The sequence below is a fragment of the Myotis daubentonii genome, chromosome 4, assembly GCF_963259705.1.
Source record: "Myotis daubentonii chromosome 4, mMyoDau2.1, whole genome shotgun sequence".
NCBI classification, from domain to species: Eukaryota; Metazoa; Chordata; class Mammalia; order Chiroptera; family Vespertilionidae; genus Myotis; species Myotis daubentonii.
In genome coordinates, this window is record NC_081843.1 from 90,007,447 (window position 1) to 90,033,339 (window position 25,893).

The 25,893-nt window shown below is 43.0% G+C and overlaps 1 protein-coding gene across 1 annotated transcript in view; it reads left to right on the forward strand.

The window, feature by feature from the left end:
- The window catches only part of ADAMTS16 (ADAM metallopeptidase with thrombospondin type 1 motif 16), a 107,323-nt gene that overhangs the window by 65,585 nt on the left and 15,845 nt on the right, over positions 1-25,893 (forward strand). The window contains exons 17-18 of the mRNA XM_059694660.1: positions 1,048-1,186; positions 5,210-5,336. Of these exons, the coding sequence (XP_059550643.1) occupies positions 1,048-1,186; positions 5,210-5,336 (266 nt within the window). The remainder of the gene's footprint in view (positions 1-1,047; positions 1,187-5,209; positions 5,337-25,893) is intronic.

The following is a 25,893-nucleotide window of genomic DNA, read 5'->3' on the forward strand; positions in this document are numbered from 1 at the left end:
CTGAGTTGTCAGGGAGGGACTGTGGTGCCAGGGTGTCAGGGAAGGGCCAGTGTCATTATCCACTGGAACATCACATCAAGAATGCATAATGGCTCAGAAATGTAGATGTCTATCAAAAGGATAATGGTGATGCTGCTTTAAAAAAAAATAGATAACCTACTTACTGAGATCAGTGGATCTGGTACACTTATGAGAGAAAAGGTGATTACTGATCCATGTGTTCAGGTTTTACACTGGAAGGTGAAGAGTCCAAATGCAATGTTATACCCTAAACCAGTGGTTGGCAAACTGTGGCTCGCGAGCCACATGCAGCTCTTTGGCCCCTTGAGTGTGGCTATTACACAAAATACCGACTTCTGCACATGGGCCACGAAGTTTCAATCGCACTGTACATGCACGCCCACACATGGTATTTTGTGGAAGAGCCACACTCAAGGGGCCAAAGAGCCACATGTGGCTCACGAGCCGCAGTTTGCCGACCACTGCCCTAAACCTTGGCTCACAGTTATGCTGAGCCTGAGAGATCATCTTGACTAGTAAGATATGTTTCTCCTGGAACTCCTGGGTACATGCCAACAGGCACCCAGCCATGTGGGAAGTCCTGTGACTTAGCTTTGACAGTGGCATGGATGACATCACTTCAGCATCCTGGGTTGTTACTAGGACGTGTGATGGTGCTTTGTAAGTATCACTTTCTGATTCGCTCTCCTGGGGAGGATTTGCAGGGAAGTCAGAAGGAACATGGAGAGAAAGCAAGAGAACCAAATATGTTTATTGGGTGGCAAAGACATCTGAAGTCTTGTGTGGAGGAAACACTAAGTATATGGCAAGTCAGATGTCTATATAGTTACTAGATACACTTGAGTCCAGTTGGGAGTTTATTCCTGTTCAGAAAGTTAATGCAAATTTTGGAGACTGAACACTGTTCATTTTATCACTTTAAACAACATTTTGTTGACATTGCTATTGTTTCAAGTTTTTAAAACAAATCGTGTAGTTATTGGTTCCATTTTAACTGGTTATATTTCCCCCCATCTTATGTTGTAGCTTCTGCTTCAAGGAAGGAACCCGGGCATTGCCTGGGAATACTCGTTGCCTCGGCGGGGCGGTGAGCAGAAGCCCAGTGCCCAGCCCAGCTACACGTGGGTCATCGTCCGCTCCGAGTGCTCTGTTTCCTGTGGTGGGGGTAGGTCACTTCTCTGTCTCTCCTGCTGGTAGGCACAGAGGTGCCCGGAGCACGGTCAAGCTGTGACATGTACTACACTGGTCCTCATCATGCCCTAATGAGTCACCCAAGGTGTCTGCCTGAGAGTAGCAGTAATACTGCCAGAAGCAGAGGAGAGAATACTGGTCCTGAGTATCACTTGGAAGCCTCAACTACTTTCTCAGGTTCATATGCATTAGCATGTAGCTTTGAGGAAATTCTTTAGTGAATTGGTTTCTGCTTTTCACCTAATTTAAGGGTGTGTTTTTTGGCATAATTTTGTTATGAAAATCAAATGAAAGTCACTCAATATATATATATATATATATATATATATATATATATATATATATATATATATACACATACTAGAGGCCCGGTGCACAAAAATTTGTGCACTCAGGAGGGAGGGGGGTCCCTCAGCTCGGCCTGTGCCCTCTCGCAGTCTGGGGCCCCTCGAGAGATAACGATCTGCTGGCTTAGGACTGCTCCCGGGTGGCAGAGGGCAGGCCCAATCCCTAGGTGCAGCCCCTGGTCGGGCTCAGAGCAGGGCCAATTGGGGAGTTGGGGCGCTTCCCCCTGTCATACACAGAGCAGGGAGATCGGGAAGTTGTGATTCCACCCTCAGTCATGCTCAGGGTAGGGCCGATTGGGGTTTTGGGGCACCATCCCCTGTCACACTCAAGGCAGGGTCGATGGGGAGGTTGTGGCGCCACCCCCTGTCATGCACAGAGCAGGGCCAATCAGGGGGTTGGGGCTCTGTACCCTGTCACCTACAGAGCAGGGCCTATCAGGGGGTTGGGGTGCCGCCCTCTATCACCCACAGAGCAGGGCCGATCAGGGGGTTGGGGTGCCGCCACTCTCACACTCAGGGCAAGGCCGATGGGGAGGTTATGGCTCTACCCCGTCACACACAGAGCAGGGCCCGTGGGGGGAGGGGGGATTGGGGTGCTGCACCCTGTCACACACAGAGCAGGGCCAATCAGGGGGTTGGGGCGCCGCACCCTGTCACACACAGAGCCGCAGTGTGATCAGGGGGTTTGGGCGCTACCCCCTGTCACGCTGATCCCGGTGCCGGGAGGCCTTGCGGCTCTGCTGATCCCGGTGCTGGGAGGCATATTACCCTTTTACTATATAGGGTAGAGGCCTGGTGCATGGGTGGGGGCTGGCTGGTTTGCCCTGAAGGGTGTCCTGGATCAGGGTGGGGGTCCCCACTGGTGTGCCTGGCCAGCCTGGGTGAGGGGATCATGGCTGTTTGCAGCTGGTCACACACCCTTCAGGGTGGGGGTCCCCACTGGGGTGCCTGGCCAGTCTGGTTGAGGAGCTGAGGGCTATTTTCAGGCTGGGGGTGACTGAAGCTCCCAACCGCTCCTTTTTTTTTTTTTTTTTTTTTTTTATTCTGGGCCAGCTTTAGCTTTGAGGCTTGGCTCCAGCTCTTAGGCCTCCACTGCTGAAAGTAGGTTTCTGGCCTTTGCTTACAATGTTGCGATCCTGCTGGCTGAAGCCTGGCAGGTTTCTGGGGTTTTGTTTAGCTTCTATGTTTGTTACATAGTTGCTTGCAGCTCAGAGGCCTGCAGCGGCAGGCGGGGAACGTTGGAGTCCTCCGTCACTGAAGCAAGCAAGCCTCATGTTAGTTTCAAGCTGCCTGGCTGCCGGCCACCATCTTGGCTGACAGTTAATTTGCATATTGCCCTGATTAGGCAATGGGAAGGATAGCGGTCGTACGCCAATTACCATGTTTCTCTTTTATTAGATAGGATATCATGTTCGTGATGAGAAATAGAAGCTTACATGAAAAGTATAGTAATACAGAATGAGTTTTTTTTAATCAAATGGTCTTGTTCAAAACATTCAGTGGAAAGAAAATGGCTATAAAGTTGTACACTGAAACTCATAGAGAAATTATAATCTTATTAAAATTGCAGTGTAAGTGACAAGAAACAACATTTCAAAAGAATCTCACAAGACAATGGATGGGTTTTTTATGTTAATACTATAAGAATTTTAAGTACATGTTTAGATTTTTGAAGTTGATTCACTAGAAGACATTTTTAGCCAGAGCCAGTATGGACTATCTGACAAAGAATGGCAAGTACATATTTGCAAATTTAGAAACAAAATAGTAAATACTGTCTGATATTTTAGAAACAAATTTCCACTCGAGCCAATGTATTTCAGCTTTGTGCGTTCTCAGTTTTCATAATTAAGAAAATAATTCAGACAGTACTATATTTAAATATAAAAATGGTACACAAATGAGAACTTGCATAAAATAAGAATCTAATGAATGGATGAAGAAAAATAATAATGAACTCATATTCTTAATAAAGAAATTAAGAAAAACTGAAAGATTCACAAAAATATCATGGTCTGAAAAGTTAATACTATGTACTTGACATATGTTAATTCTTCCCATTTTGAGCTAAGAATAAAATATTAAAATTATATTTAAATTCTGATATTAAAACATCCTAAGAAAAAAATGTGATTCCCTCTGTACAGTTGGATAGCAAGCTAGTGGCTCTAATGGCAACTGAAAAGCTCCCCACCTCTTCTGTCATTCAAGAACCATTACCAGGGCCCTAGCTGGTAGCTCAATTCATTAGAGCATCATGCTGAAACACCAAGTTTGCAGGTTTGATCCCCTGTCAGAACACATACAAGAATTAATCAATGAATGGACAAATAAGTGGAACAACAAATCAGGAATTCCCCCGCTCTCGTGTCCTGGAGTATCTTCCCTCTTCTGATTTTAGGGTCTTCATGCTTGTGAAGGCCCTCAGTATATCCAGCACTCCCTGAAGTAATGACACATGTTTCTCATAGGACAATGTGCATTCATTTGTTTAATATTTTCTAGTTTTCTGTGTAATTTTGCTTAACTGATTGTTTCTAAGCCTTTTGGCAACAGCTGGAATTAATTCTATAGTTAGAAGTATTGAAAACTTGGAGATTTTGATAAAAATCAGAGTCTTTAAGACTGGATACTCCTCTTCCAGATACTTTGGCAAAATGTGGAAATTTCAAAATGCTTTCCAAAGAACTGACCGGGGCTGGTTTCTGAAAAGATAAAGGCAGAGCCTGGCCACATTGATCATGACACTCACCACCTCCCAGGGCCAGGGTTCAGCTCTGGACTTTCCAGTTAAAGGGTGTTTTCTCTGACTTTTTTACTTTCACCTTTGAATTGCATACTCTTCTCTCTTATCTATTAATATGGATCACTTTAGAAAATTGGCTTGATTCTGGCATTTCCACAGACTAGGTGATATTTCTTTCTGATAAACAGTTGAGTGATTGTGCGTGCTGTTGAGAAATTCCTCCCCAGATGTGCCCTTAGTCAGAGAAATAATACCTGCGTCTTTGTAAAAATTCAGCTATATGGCTGAGCAGACCCCATTCCATCTAAGGAAACTCATCTGAAAACATAGTTATCTACCACCTCCTGTAAAAATAGAACTTGGAAATCCTTTGTTCTACTGGACATGTGACTGTCTATGTGTATTTTTATTTTCTCAGAATATTCAGATATTTGAAAAATGTCAAAGGAAGGAACATTTAATTTCATTTTTACATCCATTATTATTTATATGGGCTGAGGAAATAAAATTTAAATTAAAATCTCAAGTATCTTTATCACCTATAAACAGATTTGACCTCAAAAATTAACTCACCAGATGTCAAGTATATACTTGTTGAATAAATAAACACAAGATCTTAACCACTTACTGATTTATCAATATGCAAGACCCATGTTGATTTTAAGATGTTAAAATGTAGTGGGAAAATGAATGTATCTTAGAACTGAGGAAATTCACTAATAAAAGTCATGAGGAATGGTCAGAAAAGTAGAATATCAACAGCTGGCCAATTGGTCAGTAACACAAAGACATTCAAATACAGTAAAGTGTGTGTTTTTTTCTGATGAACTTCATTAGCTCTTCACCTGCCTTTTACCATGGGGCATGTCCCTGAGACTATCATGCATCTCACCCTTTCATACAGGGCAGATGACCACCCGAGAAGGTTGCTACAGAGACCTGAGGTTTCAAGTAAACACGTCATTCTGCAATCCCAACACCCGGCCTGCCACAGGGGTGGTGCCTTGCAAAGTATCTGCCTGTCCTCCCAGGTAAGAACCGCCAGGCCAATCGGAACTAGTTTCATAGTTTGCAAATATACTTGGGGAGTCCTACGAGCTCGTGTGTCTAAAGGTAGAAGCACTGAGTACCATCACGTAATCCCGACTAGCAAAGAGGCCGAAGTCACCAGGACTGCTTGAACAAGCGAGCTTTAAAATGTGTCTGGAAAATCTTGTGAATGTCAGTGGAAGTTCTTAGACTAGCATCCTTTTCGATTTTTACTTTAAGCTGCATGCTGCCAGGGATGATAGTACACTGTGGTGATAGTAAAGTTTTAGCTCCCAGCTTTCTGTCTCCTTCCTAGTATTTCTTTTTCTTTTTAAAAAAATGTTATTAGATGTATTGGGCTGACATTGGTTAATACAATTATATAGGTTTCAGGTGTTCAATTCTATATTACATCATCTATATATTGTATTATGTATTCATCCCCCAAAGTCAAGTTTCCTTTTCTCACCATATAGTTGACCCCATTTATCTTTTTCTCCCCTCGAGCCCTCTTCCCCTCTGATAATCACCATACTGTTGTCTGTGTCTATGAGTTTTGTTTGTTTGTTGCTTTCAGTTTTATACCCCACATGTTAGTGAAATCATATGGTTCTTGACTTTTTCCATCTGACTTATTTCATTTAGCATGATATTCTCAAGATTCATCCATGTCGTCACAAATGGAAGTATTTCATCTTTTCTGTGGCTTACTGAATGAAGGCTTCAGTAAGGATTGTCCTGGGTTGTCAAGGGTGTGTGGGTGACTGCTGTGCACTGTGCATGCTCACGTGTGAGATGGAGGTGCAGAACACCTGGGCTCTGTCCTTCCATCATGCTGTCCTCAATACTGCTGCCCTTGGATATTTCTTTATTTTTTAAAAATATATTTTTATTGCTTTCAGAGAGGAAGGGAGAGGGAGAGAGAGCTAGAAACATTCATGATGAGAGAGAACCATTGATCGGTTGCCTCCTGCATGCCCCCTACTGGGGATCAAGCCCACAACCCAGGCATGTGCCCTTGACCGGAATCGAACCAGGGACCCTTCAGTCCGCAGGCTGACACACTATCCACTGAGCCAAACCAGCTAGGGCTAAATATTTCTAAATAAAGCTCAGGTTTACTGAGATGGTGACCTGGGAAGGACCCAGGAGGCAGCTGTGGCCCTGCCCTGCTCTCATCAGCCATCATCCCTGAGCACGTCCTTAGTCTCTCTGCTCCTCACTTTCTTTATCTTTTCGGGGCTATGTCACATGTAAAAATCATCTGAGTAACAAATTTAAGAAATTAAATTCTAACTCCAACTAGAGCTTCAGACAGCCAATGCACTATGTACAAAATAGTCTTATACATCTTGTTGTAAAGACCCATAAGCTGGGATAGGGATCTCAGGTTTGCTGAACTGAGCCTCCCAGCATAAAATTGATGCTTTTCTTGAAGATGGTAAAATAGAGGAGGATGAGAGGCACTGTCTGCTTTCATCTCTGTCCTGTGTGGGCCCTGGTCACTTGCTCAGGATAGTGATGAGGCCACTTATCAACATTTAAGGGTCAGAGACCTTTTTTCCTACTAGGATGCCTGAATGGGCATCCCTGGAAAGATTCTGTATTCCTAGCCCACCTGCCTCCTCAGGGGCTGGGGACCCACCACTTCAGATTCACTGACCTTGCCTCAGCCAGGATTCCCTGTCCTCCCTCCCAGCAGGATGCCAACAGAAGTGAAACAGGTCCTTCCATGTGTGTCCTGCAAAGACTCTGCCTCCTCCTCCTCCTCCTCTCACCCCTCCATGGGCTGCAATAGGCTTGGCTGTAGTAAGCCAGCTCTAGTCACATGGGCAAAGGCAACCTGCAAGGTGGGTGGAGTCCCAGGATGGAGGGTATCGGAATGAGCAGAGCTACCACACCTTCCTACCAACTCAGGCTTCCTCTTGAAAGGGACATGCCACCTCCTGGGGGTGAGCTCTGGTTACATGGTCTCTGTTGGTGTAGCTAAGCCACTCTCCTAACTTCTGTGTGCCTCACCTGTGAAACCTGGGTCCCAGCACTCCATTCTGGCCACCACCTCTGGTGATGGCAACTCATGTGCTCTCGCATCCAATTGTCCTTATGTCTTCCTGGGGCGCCAGCATTTCCACCCTCCCTGTCCAGGATGTCATGTCCTCTCTCCAGTCCAGAGTCCATGAGTAGTGCTGTCATCCTTCTCTGGAGAGCTGGCTTAACACTTTCTCCCAATTCTTCCCCCTTATCCTTCCCCAGAGACCCAACTTGGCTACATCCATCTTATCACCCATTCCACACTTGGAGCTCAGTTGTTAAATACTGCCAGAAAATGTACAAGCCCCTGTTCTCACTCAAAAAGGTCACCATCTCACATAGCCACCCCAGAATGGCAGCCAATCCTAACACCCTTGACCAGTCATTTCCTCCCTCCCAGGACAGTGATTTGATATTCCCGCCAGCGTCCTCCAGCATTCCTCCTCCCATTCTGCACTCTGGGCCACAGCCAGGAAACGACCACCCTTCCTGCCATGAACAGCCCACCTGGGAGTCCAACCCTCACACTGCCTTTCCCAGTGGGCTAATGTCCCGCCTCTTCTGAAAGCTCTCCTAGAGCATATCTCTGCTTCCCCTTTGGTTTCACACTTCTGGATTTCTTTGAAGAAAGATTTTTAAATGGATGTCGGATTTCCCTTATGCTCTGTTGTAAATATGTATATATGTGGAGGTACTAATTTTTCCTCACAGTCACCTGTTCTGCCCATTGCTCTTCTCACTGGGCCTTCCCTGCAGTTTATCTTTCTGGTTTTGAGGGATCTAGAGCCAAAGACATTTCTGTATTCTTCCATGTCCTATATTCTATACTTATCTCATTCAGGTCCAATGTTATAGGTAAACTAGAGGCCCGGTGCACAAAAATTTGTGCACTCGGGGGGAGAGGGGGCCCCTCAGCCCGGCCTGTGCCCTTTCGCAGTCTGGGATCCCTCAGGAGATAATGACCTGCTGGCTTAGGCCTGCTCCCGAGTGGCAGAGGGCAGGCCCAATCCCTAGGTGCAGCCCCTGGTTGGGCTCAGAGCAGGGTCAATGGGGAGGTTGCGGCACCACCCCCTGTCACGCACAGAGCAGGGCCAATCAGGGGGTTGGGGCGCTGCCCCCTGTCACACACAGAGCAGGGCCGATCAGGGGGTTGAGGAGCTACCCCCTGTCACTCACAGAGTAGGGCCGATAGGGGAGTTAGGGCACCGCCCCCTGTCACACACAGAGCAGGGCGGATCAGGGGGTTGGGGCGCCGCACCCTGTCACACTCAGGGTAGGGCCAATGGGGAGGATATGGCTCTACCCCGTCATACACAGAGCAGGGCCCGTGGGGGGCGGTTGGGGTGCCGCCCTCTATCACCCACAGAGCAGGGCCGATCAGGGGGTTGGGGTGCCGCCACTGTCACACTCAGGGCAGGGCCGATAGGGAGGTTATGGCTCTACCCCATCACACACAGAGCAGGGCCCGTGGGGGGGGGGGGGGGCCCGATTGGGGCACCGCACCCTGTCACACACAGAGCTGCAGGGTGATCAGGGGGTTGGGGAGCTCCCCCCTAACAGGCACAGAGCAGGGCTGATCAGGGGGTTGGGGTGCCTTCTCCTGTCACAAACAGAGCAGGGCGGATAGGGAGGTTGTGGCCCCGCCCCCTGTCACACACAGAGCCGCAGGGCGATCACACCCCCTGTCACGCTGATCCCGGTGCCAGGAGGCCTCCCAGCTCCACTGATCCCGGTGCTGGGAGGTATATTACCCTTTTACTATATAGGATAGAGCCCTGGTGCATGAGTGGGGGCTGGCTGGTTTGCCCTGAAGGGTGTCCTGGATCAGGGTGGGGGTCTCCACTGGGGTGCCTGGCCAGCCTGGATGAGGGGATGATGGCTGTTTGCAGCTGGTCACACACCCTTCAAAGTGGGGGTCCCCACTGGGGTGCCTGGCCAGTCTGGGTGAGGGGCTGAGGGCTGTTTTCAGGCTGGTGGGTGACTGAAGCTCCCAACTGCTCCTTTTTTTCTTTTTTATTCTGGGCCAGCTTTAGCTCTGAGGTTTGGCTCCAGCTCTTAGGCCTCCACTGCTGAAAGCAGGCATCTGGTTTGTTTGGGTTCTATAATCGAAACACTGTTTCAACTCCAGCTCTGAGATCCCGGCTGGCTGAAAGCAGGTTTCTGGGGTTTTTTTTAGCTTCTATATTTGTAACAATGTTTCAAACTGCAAGCTCAGAGGCCGGCAGCGGCAGGCATGGAACGTTGGAATCCTCCATCACTGAAGCAAGCAAGCCTCATGTTCGCTTCAAGCTGCCTGGCTGCCGGCCGCCATCTCGGCTGGCAGTTAATTTGCATATCGCCCTGATTAGCCAATGGGAAGGGTTGCGGATGTACAGCTAATTACCATGTTTCTCTTTTATTAGATAGGATTCTAGTAAGAGCTCTGTGTCCTGAAAGGAAAGGCATTATTCTGGGAGGAAGGGTCTGTCTGGGGAAGCTAAACCTGCTTTATGGGAGCAGCCGGTAGAAAACACACTGAGAGCTCACCAGAGTCACCTGAGAAAAACCCAGAGGCCACTTCTTAACTCTTTGATTTATTGTCTCCCATTTTTGAATATATGCATATTCTCCTAAAAGAAAGTTTTGGGAGATGATATAAATCCCAGCTGGAAACCTACTGCTATGCTTTCCTCCTGGGAGAGAATTCAGAGGACACCCCAGATAGCAGCAGGGGCTGGAGGACTAGTAGCCCCAGAGGTTCCTATGGTTCAGGTGGGACAAATATCCTGGCTCCCATTCCACACCGCTGCTTGGAGTGGACTTAGTGGGCCTGGGTGATGCCGAACAGAATATGGTACGTGCTTGGCAGAATGTGTGTGGTTAAAGGTGTGGGCTGTGTTGTCACCAACCTGAGTGCAAACCCCCTTTGTCTGCACGGCTTCTACATAATCCAGGGAATACAGGGAAGGATATGCTGAGGAAATCCACATGAATGCTCTTAGAACAGCACATGTGCTAAATACACAATAAATCTTGGCTGTTTTAATTTTGCTGTAAAAGGAGAAACAAATTCACATCAGTTATTTATTTAGTCTGTGAAGCAAAACTATCAATGACGAAGCACAGAAGAATGAACCTATATTATATATATTAATCCTCGTGGAGTTTTGTTTTAACAATTGAATTGGGAAAATAGATCTTAATTTAAAAAGTTGCTTTGTTTCCCTCTGAGATGCGAGATACATTTCTCTCTTGCCCAGAATACCGACAATATTTTGTTCCTGATTAAGTGGGCAGAAAGCCCCAGTTTTATATTTCAGAACATGAGAGCGTGTTTTTCTTATTAGAGCCTGTCTCTGCTGAGGCGTGGGGCCCTCTCCAAGCCCTGGTGTCCTGCGGTGTCCCTCTAGTGGCCTCCCAAAGCCAGAGTGACTGCAATAGCTCATTCTCTCACATCTCGCTCAGTGGACAGGATGGCCGGATACAGCGGAGTGCAATCTGGTGTTCCATGTCCCATGTGTAGGAGGGTCCCGAAAGGATTGGGGAGCGGGATCTTTAAAACATCTTAATCCGCAGTCTTCTCATCTGTACTTTAAATAAAAAAGAAAAGCTGCTCTTTTTATTTGAACCTCTGACCTCCTGCATCAGCGTCCAAATGGCATGCCTGGGCAGTGTCTAAGGCTCACACAACTGGAGCGCTGGCAAGCTCCTGGGTCATTAGCAGGATGGGGGTCCCAGGACATGAATCTCTGCAGGGGGCAGAGTACTAGGAATCCAGGGGTCTCCTTGCTGGAGGAAGATGATCTTAAAAAGTCTGGTTGGCTCCAGCCCACAGGAGCATCATGGCTAAATGACAGGGCTTAGGCAATTCCCAGCTGCTCCTCTGGAAGGCAGCTGAGTAGATACATAACCTCAGGTCTTTCCTCCTTGCACCAGGCAAGGCTGGCTGGGCAGTGACCTCAGAACAGACTAGCAGTGCACAGCAACCACCCTCCCTCCACCCATAGCTCAGCTGCCTCCATCTTCATTTTAGCATGAATCAGGCATTTTTATCTCTTGCTTTTGAAACACGAACTATAAATCACACAGATATTTATTTCCTTTCTCTTTCTCAGTTTATCTAAGTGGAGTGGCTCCTTGTGTCATTTATCTTAACTAGCTCGTTTTCAAAGCATAAACCCATAGGATGTGTGCTTTCCTGGACAGTGGATTGAAGATTCAAGAGGAAATGCTTTCCAGATGCTAAAAGGATACTCTTCCCCTCCCTGCAGTATTCTTCTAGGAATGCAGAGGAAGAATTTAGATGAAAAATATTGCGATCAAATGCCTTGTTTTCTCTTCATAGGAATCCATACAAAAGTACCTTCTCTCTGTGCTCCTCTGCACATGATCTTTGGATGGTCATATTATCGTTGCCTATCCTGTGGTGCCTCCTTACAAACCCGTTAGCAGAATGGTTTCATTCTGTGGACTGGAACCTATCGGCAATGTTTCACTTGAGGCCAGTTTTCTTTTTGGTTTTCATGTTGTATTTTTAAGAGAAAGGAAAGATGTGGGTCAGGTATAGGGTGGCTGTTTGAATATTTAATTGAATATTGAACAAGGATATGTAATCATTCTGTTCATTTAAAATTGTTTATTTAAAACTCTTCTTTAGACATCACCTTGAAAGGTGTTGATTTGCAAACATCTCTCCCATGTAGCCCCATCTGTGCTGAATGTCCATATTCAGTCATGTTTCCCACCAGAATCCTCCTCCTTTTTGCCCACCTCTCCACCCCACCTTTATAAGAGTTTCACTAAATAAAAATTTTAAAATCTCTGACCTTACAGGACTAGGAAATGTGAGTAGATAAGTACAGTGACACATGTAACCTTGAAAGAGCTTTGGCTTAAGAAGCTTAAGAAGGAAACCAAACTAATTGACTTCCGAACTTGATATAGGAGTTTAATAATTTATTTTGCAATCCACCTTAGCATTTGCTTAAGAATTCAGGTTAGTTTGGGTTGACATGTTGATGTGTTGTCATTCCCATGTCACCTGTGAACCATGATTTTGTTAAGCATTTCCACCAGTTGTGAGACCTGAGAATCTTCCCTTGGAGAGTTGTTAAGGACTAGAAGGAAAATAAGACTTATGCATTAACTTTATCAGGTGGTATGAGATTTTTCTGACAGGTCTGAATATGATTACTACATCTTAGAATTTTCTCATTCCCCACCCCCACTCCTGCTTGGGTTTCTGCTTAAACAGTTCTTATTTTCTTTGTGAAGTTTCCAATAAATGTTACATATCTTTCATTGCATTTTTATGGGCATGCATAGATTTTTAAACAATATTCCCAGAGCCAAAGAGATTCTCAAACTAACTTGTTTAGATGAATTACATTTTCAATTAAAATACCACTTTTAAGACAAGACCTCATTTTGATGAAGGAGTAATGTTGCAAAATAAAAAATATGACACATGAGAGTATAAAACTTTTTTATGTGCAACTTGATTTGTTTTCCTATAGGTTCCATATAAGTTCAGGGCAAAACAACCTGAAGCAGAAAAAAATTCTTAATATGCTTCTGACTGTGGTCACCAGGAATGCAATTGTCACAAAGGAAAGACCACAGTCTCCTACAATATTTACATTTGTCTGGATCCAATGCAAAACAGGAATCCACATGAAAATTCCACCTCCACCTTCAGCTGCCACATTACTGCAGTCTTGTTACACTTTTATGTCAAACAAAATTCCAACAATAAGAGATTTTTAATTTTTGATGTGATATTACATATTTTCTTAATTTAAAAAAAGAGCTAAAGAAAAGAATCCGTATAAATTCTCAAAATTCAACACTTAATTAATTCTAGGTGTTTGCTTCTGACATCTATTTTTTTATTTTTATTTTATTTAGTAACAACATGCAGATAATTTTAAAAGGCATATTGTATTTTAAAGTTCACTATGAGAAATCATCATCCCTGCTGTAACCATCATCCCACTCCCAGTCCCACTAACGCAAGGCAACAATTTCAGTTATTTTATCTCTCTCCCCTGGTATGTGTTCTAATATTTCTAAATAGTATGCATAATTATCATTTTTCTATTTTTTTAAAAAAAATTAAAATATATTTCTTTATTGATTTCAGAGTGGAAGAAAGAGGGAGAGATAGAAACGTCAATGATAAGAGAGAATCATTGATTGGCTGCCTCCTGCACACCCCCCACTGGGGACTGAGCCCTCAACCCGGGCATGTGCCCTTGGCCAGAATCAAACCTGGGACCCTTCAGTCCACAGGCCAACGCCTCATCCACTGAGCCAAAATGGCCAGGGCATCATTTTTCTATTTATTGGTTTTAGAGATTATTCTCTTATCCGTCACAGGGAGGATATAGCCCTTTTGCTTCACTTTTTATGACTCACATCACTTTTAATACCAACTTCCTTTGCCTCCATTTTTCCAATATGATGACATTCCATTATTATACACTATTCACATCTTTATTATCAGTCCTTGCTGGCTAAGTAGGATATCCTGATTCTGTCTTTCTGTATATAAAATTTCATTTTCCAAAAGTTAACTGTTGCTGGCTAAGTAGGATATCCTGATTCTGTCTTTCTGTATATAAAATTTTATTTTCCAAAAGTTAACTGCCTGAATTTTGTCTGCTTGGGTTTTATATATTTACAGTGTATGGATTCATTTAACCAATATCAGCTGGATGTCTCCTGTGTGTCAGGCACTTGGTATACATTAGTGAGTGAACAAAGGTCCCTGTCTTTGAGGAGCTTATTGGGGGAGAGATACATGAGCAATAGGCATAAGATCTTTTTAAATGATGGCCCATTTTGGAAGGTGATAAGAGCTGTGGATTAAAAGGAAAACTAGGGAAAGACAGAGGAGGTGGGAGTGGTGAGATCAGGAGGTGCAGAGTGTGGGTGCCCCTCATAGAGAACAGGACAGGAGGAGGTGAGACTTCATAGGCTTCTCACAGCTCTCCCCCCACGGTCAGACATGTCAGAGGACCTCTCAGTTGGTTTTTCTTTGGGGTCCTCATCCCTGGGGCCACCATTCTTGTCTCACCTTGAACCTGTTGTGCTGGGACTCCCTCTGTTTCTCTGTGAAATGGAATGGTGTTTCCTGTTACCAGGCCACGTCCTGTCTTTGTTTACACCACATTCAGGGAACAACCTCTTTCCACTGTCTGAGAAAGTTCCCGGGAGCTGAATTTCCTCAGCTTCGCCAGTGACAGAGAGTCTGAGAACAGAGTTCAGGGGGGAAATTCCCTCTCCCTTGGAGTTTTATGGGCATGACATCACTGACTTCCATCTCCTGCAGCTGCCAAGGAGTCTGCTGCTATTCTGATTACGTTTACCTCCTCCTTTTTGGAAGCCCTGGGTCTTTTATTTATTCCTGGGTTACCAATGTGCTTTAATCTCATTGTATCTTCATTCATTTGCTGAGTCCATATGGGCCCTTTCAGTGTAGGGGGAGAAAAGGTTTTAATACTATTCTCCTTCATTCCTTATATTCTTGCCTCCTGAATTCCTCATATATTAGATTCATGTTTTAATGTTCTTATGTTTTCTTTTCAAATTCCATCCCTTTATCTTTTTGTTTGGGGAGATTTTTATTATCTTACAGATTTCCTGCTCTTTGTTGCTCTTTGTTTAATACCTGACAACAAATGTTTTCTTACTTTTGTGGTCTTTGATTGTAACCTTTCTTTTAAAGCATCTTGCTCTTCTCTTTATTTGAAAATACAACTATTGTTCTTCCTTTACTTCTGTCGTTCTTTCTCTTTCTCTATTTCCCCTCCCCCCCCTCCTCTCTCCTCTTACCTGCAGAGTCTATTCCCTTCATTTTCCTTTTTCTACTAGTTGGTTGGTGGGTTTTTCTGTTGTCTTTCATGCTGAGATCTTCTTCCAAAGCCTAGCTGTGCTTGTCTTTCAATTTGTTTCTAACTTTTGATTTATGTTTTTCTCCTTTTTCATTCCTCTGATTATTTAGAAGACATACAGTATGTTTCTAATCCTACTTTAGTTACCTATACAATTTTAAATAATGTGCTTAAGCTACGCTTTTATGATTTATCAACTTACAAATTAGCACATTTCTATTATCTTACAGATTTAAAATAGGCAACTAGCACATTTCTACTCCTTTTATTCTCTACTAGAGGCCCGATGTACAAAATACATGTGAGGGCCTCACAGCCCTGGCTTCATCCAGAAGGTCGTCCAGAAGGACGTCTGGAAGGTCGTTCAGCTGTCCGGTCTAAGCATAATATGGTTTTATTATTATAGATTTCTCACACTTCAGACTCCAGTCTTTGTCATAAGTGCTTGCAGGTTTCTCATTTCAATTTACTTTAATATAAAATAATTATTATTATTTATATATTATATTATATGTTATATACCTTCATTCTTTCAATAATGATAGAATGGTGTCCTGTGTTATAATCTTGACCACAGTTGTATAAGCTTAATTATCTATTTTAATGGATCCAAGGACCTTACCAGTCTTCATACATTAGCATTCTCATTCTTGAGTTCAGTAGTTTAAATCTTTTCCTCATCAGCAGGAGTATGTCTTGAGGAGATTTTTAAAGAAGGATCTTCTAACTCCTTGCATATCTGGGAATGTCTTTCTGTTGCTTCTCTTCTCACTTCCTTTAATGCCATCCTGTCATCTTATCTCTTCCTTGATGTCTTGCTTCATGGAATTTTTACTCTCTTTTAAATTTTCTGATAGTGTAATCTATTTTGTAAAATTGTATTTGATAAAGTAAGTCTTCTTCCAGAATATTTTATTATTTTCTTCATCTTTCTTTTGAGTGCTATATATCTTTTTTACATGTGTCTTTTAGTGGGGGGAGGGTTCCTCTATAATCTTCACATGTAAGGTTCCTTTTTCCCAGTTCAGTTCCGACATGGGCATTTGCATATAATCCTTTTATAGACCTAAATGGACCTGGTCTCTTTCCTTCTGGCCTTGTTCCTGCAGTGTACGCTTTTCAAGTGCTTTCTGGAGCAAATACAAATGATTTGTTATGTGAGTAGTCTTTGTTTCAATTCTTTTGATAACTTCACAACTTCTCAGCCATTTATTTGCTTTTGGGAAAAGGAATCTCTGCACTCCCTCACTTGCATCATCTTTCCAAAATCTCTACCTCAATTTTTAAATTTAAAAAAGAATTTCAGAGAGAAGTGCTTTCTTTATGAAGCTATTGAAGAGTGTCCCACACCCATCAATATTTGTGTGGCCTACATGTGGTTACCAAAGACATTAACTTGGAATATGGTCTGTTGATCATCAACAGCATTATTTATCTTTTTTTTAATTAATAAATCTTTATTGTTCAGATTATTACAGATGTTCCTCTTTTTACCCCCATAGCTCCCCTCCACCTGGTTCCCACCACACTCCATGCCCTTACCCCCTGCCACTGTCCTCATCCATAGGTGTAAGATTTTTGTCCAGTCTCTTCCCGCACCCCCCATACCCCCTTCCCCCCAAGAATTGTCAGTCCACTCCCTTTCTATTCCCCTGCTTCTATTATATTCATCAGTTTATTCTGACTTAATTTTTAGGTTCACTTGTTGATACGTATTTATTTGTTGTCACTTTGTAGTTCATAAATTTTATCTTTACCTTTTTCTTCTTCCTCTTCTTAAAGAATATCCTTCACCATTTCATATAATCCTGGTTTGGTGGTGATGAACTCCTTTAGCTTTTTCTTGTCTGTGAAGCTCTTTATCTTACCTTCAATTCTACATGATAGCTTTGCTGGGTAGAGTAATCTTGGTTGTAGGTTCTTGCTATTTATCACTTTGAATATTTCTTGCCACTCCCTTCTGGCCTGCATGGTTTCTGTTGAGAAATCAGCTGACAGTCGTATGGGTACTCCCTTGTAGGTAACTAAATGTTTTTCTCTTGCTGCTTTTAAGATTATCTCTTTGTCTTTTGCTCTTGGCATTTTAATTATGATGTGTCTTGGTGTGTTCCTCTTTGGATTCCTCTTGTTTGGGGTTCTCTTCACTTCCTGGACTTGTAAGTCTATTTCTTTCATCAGGTAGGGGGAGTTTTCTGTCATGATTTCTTCTAATAGGCTTTCAGTATCTTGCTCTCTCTCTTCTTCTGTCACCCCGATAATTCGGATGTTGGTACGTTTGAAGTTGTCCCAGAGGCTCCTTACACTATCTTTATATTTTTGGATTCTTTTTTCGTTTTGCTTTTCCAGATGGGTGTTTTTTGCTTCTTCATATTTCAAATCTTTGACTTGATTCTTGGGATCCTCTAGTCTTCTGTTGGATCTCTGTATATTATTTTTAATTTCAGTCAGTGTATGTTTAATTTCTGACTGGTCCTTTTCCATTTTTTTGGCATTCTCATTAAGATCCTTGAAGGTCTCACTAAGTTCCTCGGAGGTTCATAGAAGATTCTCTAGTAACCTTATAACTGTGGTTTTGAACTCTATGTCCTCCATTAGTTTGCTTTCCTCCATTTCTTTCATTTGTGATATGTTTCTTTGTCTTCGCATTTTTGGCTGACTGCAAGGACCCGCTGTGTCTATAGTGGAAGAACTGCTGTGCTGGAGACACCCTTATGAAACAGGACTTGCTTCAGTGGGGCTTTGGTGCTCCCTGAGTCTGCTTCTTGAGTGTGTCCATTTGGATGTGAGGAGTTGAAATCTGGTATCTGACCAGGGGTACCCTGGCTCCTGGATCTCCAAGTCAACCACTGTGTGAGTCCACCCAGCAGGAGTGACAGCGATACCAGCAGACTTCTCCTCTTTGTTTGGGGTTTGGAAGTTTTGGAGCTCTCTGACCCAGCTGCAGTTTTTTAGGTTAGGCTGCAAAAAAGTGCAGGTAATTCCTTTGCGCAGCTGCACACTGTTTGGGTGGGGATGTAAATTGAGTGGGGCAGGTCTCAGAGAATCACCAGGGTGGATCAAACAGCAATGGCTGTCGTCAGCGTCTCCACGACTCAGACTCCGCATCTCTGCGTCCTTCTGAGTCCCTCCACATCCCTGAGTCCCACGCCCCCACAACAACAATGATGCCTGCAAGCAGCTCTGTGAGAAAGCCACCCTCGCTTTCCAACCCGCTGCAAGACAGTCCAGTTTCTCCCCGTAGGAGTCTGGGACCCCAGAATCTCACCTTAAATGAGCTCAGTGCATTGGAGAGCTTGTATTGTCTTCCAATTGAAAAAAACTGCGCATCCAGGTACAGCCTGCCTCACACGCCCTTTGTACCTCTGTTCTTGGTGCCTCTGCACCTCCTACCCGGTCTTAATGAGCTTCTTTCTTTCCTTCTAGTTGTAGAACTTCCACTCAGCCAGCTTTCATGTGGTTCTGGATGATAACTGTTTTGTCTTATAGTTGTAGTGTTAATGTTGTTGTCAGGGGCAGCACGTATAGGTTTATACCTTATGCCGCCATCTTGGTTCTCGCATTATTTATCTTTGCAGAGGATTCTGCCATCTGTTGGCAGCAAAGAATGCTTATGAAGGGTTTCTCCAGAATTGGCTGTCAGTCACACTGTCCTAGTGGCCATTGTGGCCCATATTTGTGGTTTGTCCCAAGTTTGGTGGGACTCAGATGATCCAGAGCACAGGCATCAGGTCAGGACACCTGCACTGGAATCCTGACTCCTCCATGTGCTCCTGTATATCCTTCTGCACATTACTTAGTATTTCTGCACCTCAGTTTTCATCTCTGAAATGGATATAATAATAATACCTACCATGTAAATGTTTGTGTGAATTAAAGAGTCAACAGAAATAAAGCACCTCATTAAATACTAGCCATCCATCATTACTGGTATTATTGGAACTCAGTAGACTAGAGGGACTTAGGATTAAATTCATCAGCCTGGATTGTCTGACTGTAGATTATTAAGGACTTGGAATATATGTATATTGGTTTCTTGAGGACAAGGAGATTTTTCAGAGCCTGTCCAATGTCATTTAATACCTATTAGATTGTAATACACAGGACACCTGCATTCAGCCCTCCACTGGTCTCACTGTTTTCAGTTGCCTACACTAGTTATTCTTCAGGAAACCTTTTTATTTTGTTCAAAGAATTGGATTTCCCACAGATTTTTTCCTGTGTCTGTGAAGGCAAATGCAATTCTCTCATGGCTACTTGTGCAACTGTAGACCTTACATCATAGGGTCAGTTAGAGAAAGATATCATAGTACTGTCTAAACTACCAGACGGTGTTTTTATGTTCTGCATATGATATTTTGGCATAAATTATTATAAATGCTACACTGGTTGGCTGATGTCCCAATTTGAGTCATTTAAAACAGCTGATCTAGAGAATGAGATCTTTAAATATAGGGTTGTTTTTTTCTCTATCCCAACTCATTGTAAGAATATGGAGCATAGTATAAACTATTTAAATATAAAGAGTATTTTCTCATGTCAATGTACATTGGATCATTAGGTTCTTTTGCAACATAGGCTAATAAATTATACCAATTATAATACAGCAAATATGATAAATTAGATACCAGTATAGTACATTCCTCCTCACACCCCTTTCGTCTTCTTGCATCATTGTTGTTAAGAGCAGTAGATAATATGACATTCACAACATGATTCATCTGATCGTTTTTGTGATCTACTATTTGAAGCTTTACAATGGAGAGTTGATGCCAAAGAATATGACAATATTTAACTAACTAAATAACTCGCTACATTATTTAATAGTTAATTAAAACTATTTTTAAGAGCATCACAACCATTTAGTATTTACGAATACATAAGGCCCATCAGATGGGAAAGAAATTCAACCAAGAGAATGAAAAATAACTAATCTGTGGATGTGTTGAAGAATGAATGCAACTGTAAAAGGTAGTTTCATAGGGATGGGAGCCGGAGGTTACAGAAATATTATTCTAGTTACTCTGTGTGTTCATTTTCTGGTTCTGATTAATCTCCTCCAAGTGCCACAGTGAGAACTCCTTCCTGCAGAGAATGGAATGTTCCAACCTCACCAAGAAAGATGACCCCAGCATCAAATGTTAACTGTATACTTTTGGCAACCACCTGACCTAAAAGAATCAATTGGCCAGAAAAATCATCTACAGCATGTGGTACCTTCACACCTGGACCTCAGTTTGGAAACTGTTTGTCTGCTTAAAAGAAAAAATGTAGAGGTTATTAGAAACCACTGTAAAAGATCAAGTTCCTCTGTCATTTTGTAGGAACTATGGTAAATATTCACGTTATGTCTCATGTTCCCCATCATTCATTTGTCATCAGTGCTTTCATGAGTTTAGGGGGGGAAAATCAAGGAAATTAGATTCTAGTTTTGTTTGGTTTTCAATGTGGCTAGTTCATAGACTCAGGTAGTATAACCGCATATCGTGATATTCTTACTATCTCTCTCTTTACTACTTGATTGCAAAGAATGTGTCTGAAACTCTGGGCAGGATACTGACCTTGAGTCTATCCATGGTGTCAATTTGCTTGCAGATCTGATCTGTGTAAAATATGGATTCAATATGTTTCTTTGAGTTCTCTCCTAAAACCAATTGGATTTATGGCAATTCCTGGTAACCTTGGTATATAAACCTTCCATTGATGGCCCTAAGTGACCAATCCCACTTGGCTAGCTGAGTGCATAAGCCGCAGAAACTGAGAGGCTGTGGTCTGGGCTCAAACTGTCCAGATCCACTGGACAAGGCCACCTGGAAAGCATTCTTAGAAAACTGACTCATGAGTCTGGAGAAGCTCATTTCAAAGTATTTATCTAAGAATGAACATCCAAGAAACCCTAAAGCAAAATGCCAGAAAAGCCTGAAACTGTAGAAGGAGTGATGCCATCATTTTAAAATTCTTCTCCTAAAAGGAAGCCCCAGCGAGCAAAGTTCAACTCCTGTAATAGAAGAGGAAGCTGACATTCCTTCCAAAAGAAGAAAAAAAATGAGGATCCAAAGAAAGTGAGTTGGAACACAGTGGTTAGTGAATCTTCCGTGACTTAAATTACACTTTGCACTTTGAGAGATGCTTATTAAACCATCTCCTGTGGGAAGGTCATTTATTTTAAAAGAAAGGAAAAAGAACTACAGTTGTGAAATGTTTAAATTTGTGTTAGACACATAAGCTTTCCCTAGAGCACCACTAATAGGCTCTCTTGAGAGGCAGGAAAAGATATTTCAGATGTTATAGAAACTCTGGGCGACATGATGACTAAGGGAAAATCATTTGGAAAGAGCATGGCCCTACCTAAGTATTTTGACACTGATTCAATATTGAATCATTAAGGACTTTTCAAAACACTAGTCTGTGTGGATATTCAGCCATAAAGTAGAAACACACAACTTTTACCTATAGTAATAAATTCTACACTTAGGTGCATATAAAATAGAGACACATACCAAATTTTGCAACTGTCTAATTAAGATATGTAATGCCCATAAAATTCCTAAATATATACATTTTTCCTAGGACATTTTAAAGCTAAACAATATTAGGTAACTATCTCACATCAATATTAGGTAACTTTCCCCCAGCTAAACAGCTAGCCTTGTAGAAGTACTCATTCATTGAACAGCACACAGCAGAGTGAGTCGTCCCTCCCCAGGCCCCGGCCCTGGCCCTGCCACTTACCAGCTGTGTGACCTTGATCATCAAGAAGTAAAGTGCCTGCAGCAAAGGCTCTCACCACCTCTGGGCCTCAGTTTCTCATCTATAAAATGAGGATTCTAATAGCCCCTCCCCCTGGGGTTGTTGAGTGGGTCCCTGTGTGTGCATGGGTTAATCATGTAAGCACTTAGAACAGTGCAAGGCACAGAGCAGGCACTGAGTGTGTCTAAACCCAGCAATGAGAGTCCAGGTCCCAAAGCTGCACTCACTGGGCTCAAATCCCAGCCCACACCTCTTCCATGACCTTTCTGCACGTCACTCTTGTCCTCTCTGAAGGGGAATAAAGAATAAGATCCAGCTTATTGGTTTGTGGGGAGAATTAAACAAGTTTATAGCTCTCAAAGATGTAGAGCTCCAGCTTGGCTTTTACTTAATTGAATTTGCACTCTACCTGTGAGATGCTGGTTCCCTTCCTGGTGCTTCAGTGTGTGAAGCTTCATTCTGACTCTTTAATATTCAAATCGATTCTGTTAGAAAGTCAAGATTTGACATGCAGGGCTTTGTTGCTGGTTGTTGTTGTTGTTGTTAATATCTGTCTCTGACAATGGGGTAGTGTGTCCTTTTCTTCCTGATAATCTGCTTTGGCTGCACTCAAAATAGGCCTAACACTCCAATGTACCTACCTTGTTCAGACGTGCTGCCTACTGCCCACAAGCCCATCGCTTCCCGGTTTCTGCAGATGTGTTTAATCCTATTATTTCTAAATGGAACTGGTTCTATCTGGGATTGGCAAACTGTGGCCTATGGTGATTCTGAAAATCAGGTCTTATTGGAACTCGGGCATGCCATTGGTTCCCGCATTGTCTCTGGCTGCTTTCCCTCTGCCATGGAAATGCTGAGTGGTTGCAGCAGGGAGCATCTGGCCCACCAATCTAAAATATTTACTGTCTGGCTATTTAGTAAAATGTTTGCTGACTCTTGAGCTAGATGCAAATGTTTTCCCAGCAAAGTGAGTATCTTAAGGAAAAGGTTGTTTCTGTTACCTTTCACTCTTTGTAGGGCAAAATAACAGTGTTAATATTGTTACAGCAACATATTCCAAATAGTTCAGAAAACCTGAACCTGGTTTAGGTCCACAGTCTTTCTATCATTCATATTAAGTATATTGTACAGTGACTTACATGAGGAATTGATTAATATATTTATCTTCTCAGCAATTTAAGAAACATGCTGTATCTTTTCTCTATTAGGAAAATGGTGTCTTCAATCTAGGAGATTTTTTTAAAATAAAAACATAAATTAGGTTAGTAATCATTAAATCCATGTAACATGCAGCTTCGGTTTATAGGGCTAGTTTTTACTTCAAGGGTAGCATTTCCTAGAGCAAATATCTGGGTACCATGGCCCAGCCAAGTTGACACATAAGATAAGCCAACACCTGGATTCAGTTAGATGTATAGGAGGATGCAGCTTTGTTGGAGAATCAGGGAGTAGAATCTGTGATTTGGTGAAATATAGGATGGTTGGGGAAAGGGCATCTAGGAGGGTTTCACTCCCTAATATGGGCACAAGGGCAGGAGGGCAGAGATGGGGACTATTGGCTCCACTTTCCCATCACATGTCAGATGGGCATGCTTTGTGGACAGGGGATACATGGGTGAGGAGTTCAATGGGGAAAATTTGGGGGTTCTCACCAGGTAGAAGAGAAGCTCTCATTCAGCACACTGATGAAAAAGTAGATTAAGGAAAAAAACCTATTTAAATACACATACACACATACACAATAATAATAATAATAAATACATAAAAATACACACATACACTTTGAATTTTTATTTTTATGTTAAGTTCATAAGTATGCATCCATTTGCTAATTCTTTTAGTTATGGCTAAAACCTACTTTGAGTAGGAATCTGATTAATAAAAAATAGAAGTGGATTATTTTACATAAAATATATGCAATACCTATGATGTCCAGTTTGAGTTTCTTTAAAGAAGAGTGAAACTGGTCACATTCATTCATCTATTCATTCAAGTATAAAATTATTTTTAGTTTTTAATTTTTTCTGTATTTTACTTGGTCTCAGCCATGCCTAAGCTGACAGCAATTTTGTTTAATGACTAGTCTTCACTGAGTCATTCCAAAGATCCAACTTTGTTTTCTTGGAAATAAGCTTCTCATTTTTCATGCTCATATTTCATCAGGCTACACCAAATTTAATTTTATTACATAATTCCAATAACAAGTTCAGCTGGGAAAAGCGGATTAGAATGTAGGCTCAGCTGGTTCCGTGTGCTCCTGCTTGTCAGTGGGTGGCAGCAGAAGGATGTTGACAACCATGGGCAAGGCTGGCCCTCCTATGGAGCTAAGCATGGCCTGGGCTGGGGCTGGGATGTTTCACAAAGAGCATGAAGAGGCCCAATGAGTCTGTTGGGTCAGTTCAGATGAGTAAATAAGAAAGCTACTCCTGACCTAACCGGTTTGGCTCAGTGGATAGAGTGTCGGCCTGCGGACTGAAGGGTCCCAGGTTTGATTCCGGTCAAGGGCATGTACCTTGGTTGCAGGCACATCCCCAGTGGGAGGTATGTAGGAGGCAGCTGATCAATGTTTCTCTCTCATCGATGTTTCTAACTTTCTATCCCTCTCCCTTCCTCTCTGTAAAAAATCAATAAAATATATTTTTTTAAAGAGAGAGAGAGAGAGAGAGAGATACTCCTGCAGTGGAATATGGACTAAAGGCAGAGGGGTGAGGCATGTCTGGTGTCCAGAGAAGAGCAGATCAGATCTAAAGGCCCCATAGGACAAGTTGATTCAGGGAGTGTCCCACTGCTTTGCCCTCCTGAAGACAAAACCAAGGAGTCTTATGTAGGAGGTTTTATTGACCCTGCCCAGTGGAAAACCTCCTGTCTGCTTGGGCAGTAGGGTGGCATAAGAGGGATATTTGTAACCTAGATGATGCCCCTAGTTATGAATCCATCCATTATCACAACCTCCTGTATCCAAGCATAATGTAAGTTTACAAACACCTTGCACCATGAAGCCAATCTTGGATAAGTATATTTCCCCAGCTCTAAAGTTCGGTGGTTTGGGAGGCTTAGAAACATGCTAATATTGGGCAAAGTTAACTTTTATCTCTCAGAGTTCTTCATATCAAGGTTGGACTGGTCAGTATACAAGGAAGCAGCTCTGCTCCATACCAGCTCTTCAGCCACTTTGGTTCTGGGATAGTCTTTCTTTAGGAAGGAGGCTAAGCTTGCATGACTTTACACTCCCAGAAGCTCAGTCTCTGGGTATGAGTACAGGAGCTGGCCCAGAGCGCAGTCTTAAAAACCAAAAGGGCTGCACTGACCCAGGGTACTGGGCCACCTGAGTAGACTTGTCTAATTCACCAGTAACAATGAATGAAGGTGTCTGTCTTCCTCCAGAAGAACCTATTCACCAGGCTTCCCACTGCAAGTTTATTAAATATCCTAGTTCTCATAGCAGTTAAAAATAACATCAATACAACTCGATGACTAGGGATGAGTGAAGATAGTGCCCGTCTGCAGGGGGCCATGCCCTGGACAGTCCTGAAGAGCAGGATGTTCCATTTATTAACAGTCATGTCCCCAACCCTGCTGGTCATCTTACTCATCAGGCTGAGGAAGAGATGGCTTTGTCAAAATTCAAAATCCTGACCCCAACCTCAGATTTGTGATTCCTGCAGAATGAAGGAGAGACCGGGAACACCTGGGTATGTGAGAGCCCTGCCAGCCAGCTATGGTTTGGAGAACACTGTCTTAGCGCCATCTGGGTCAGGAGCATAGACCAAGGTCCACTCAGCCCCTTTGTACTGTCCTTGGGCATGAAAATTTGGGATGTTAAAACTGCCTCCATACTTGCCTGGAATGTAGCAGGTACCTCCTATTCACTCAGTGCTCGATTTCAGTTGCAATCTAGTCTAGATTG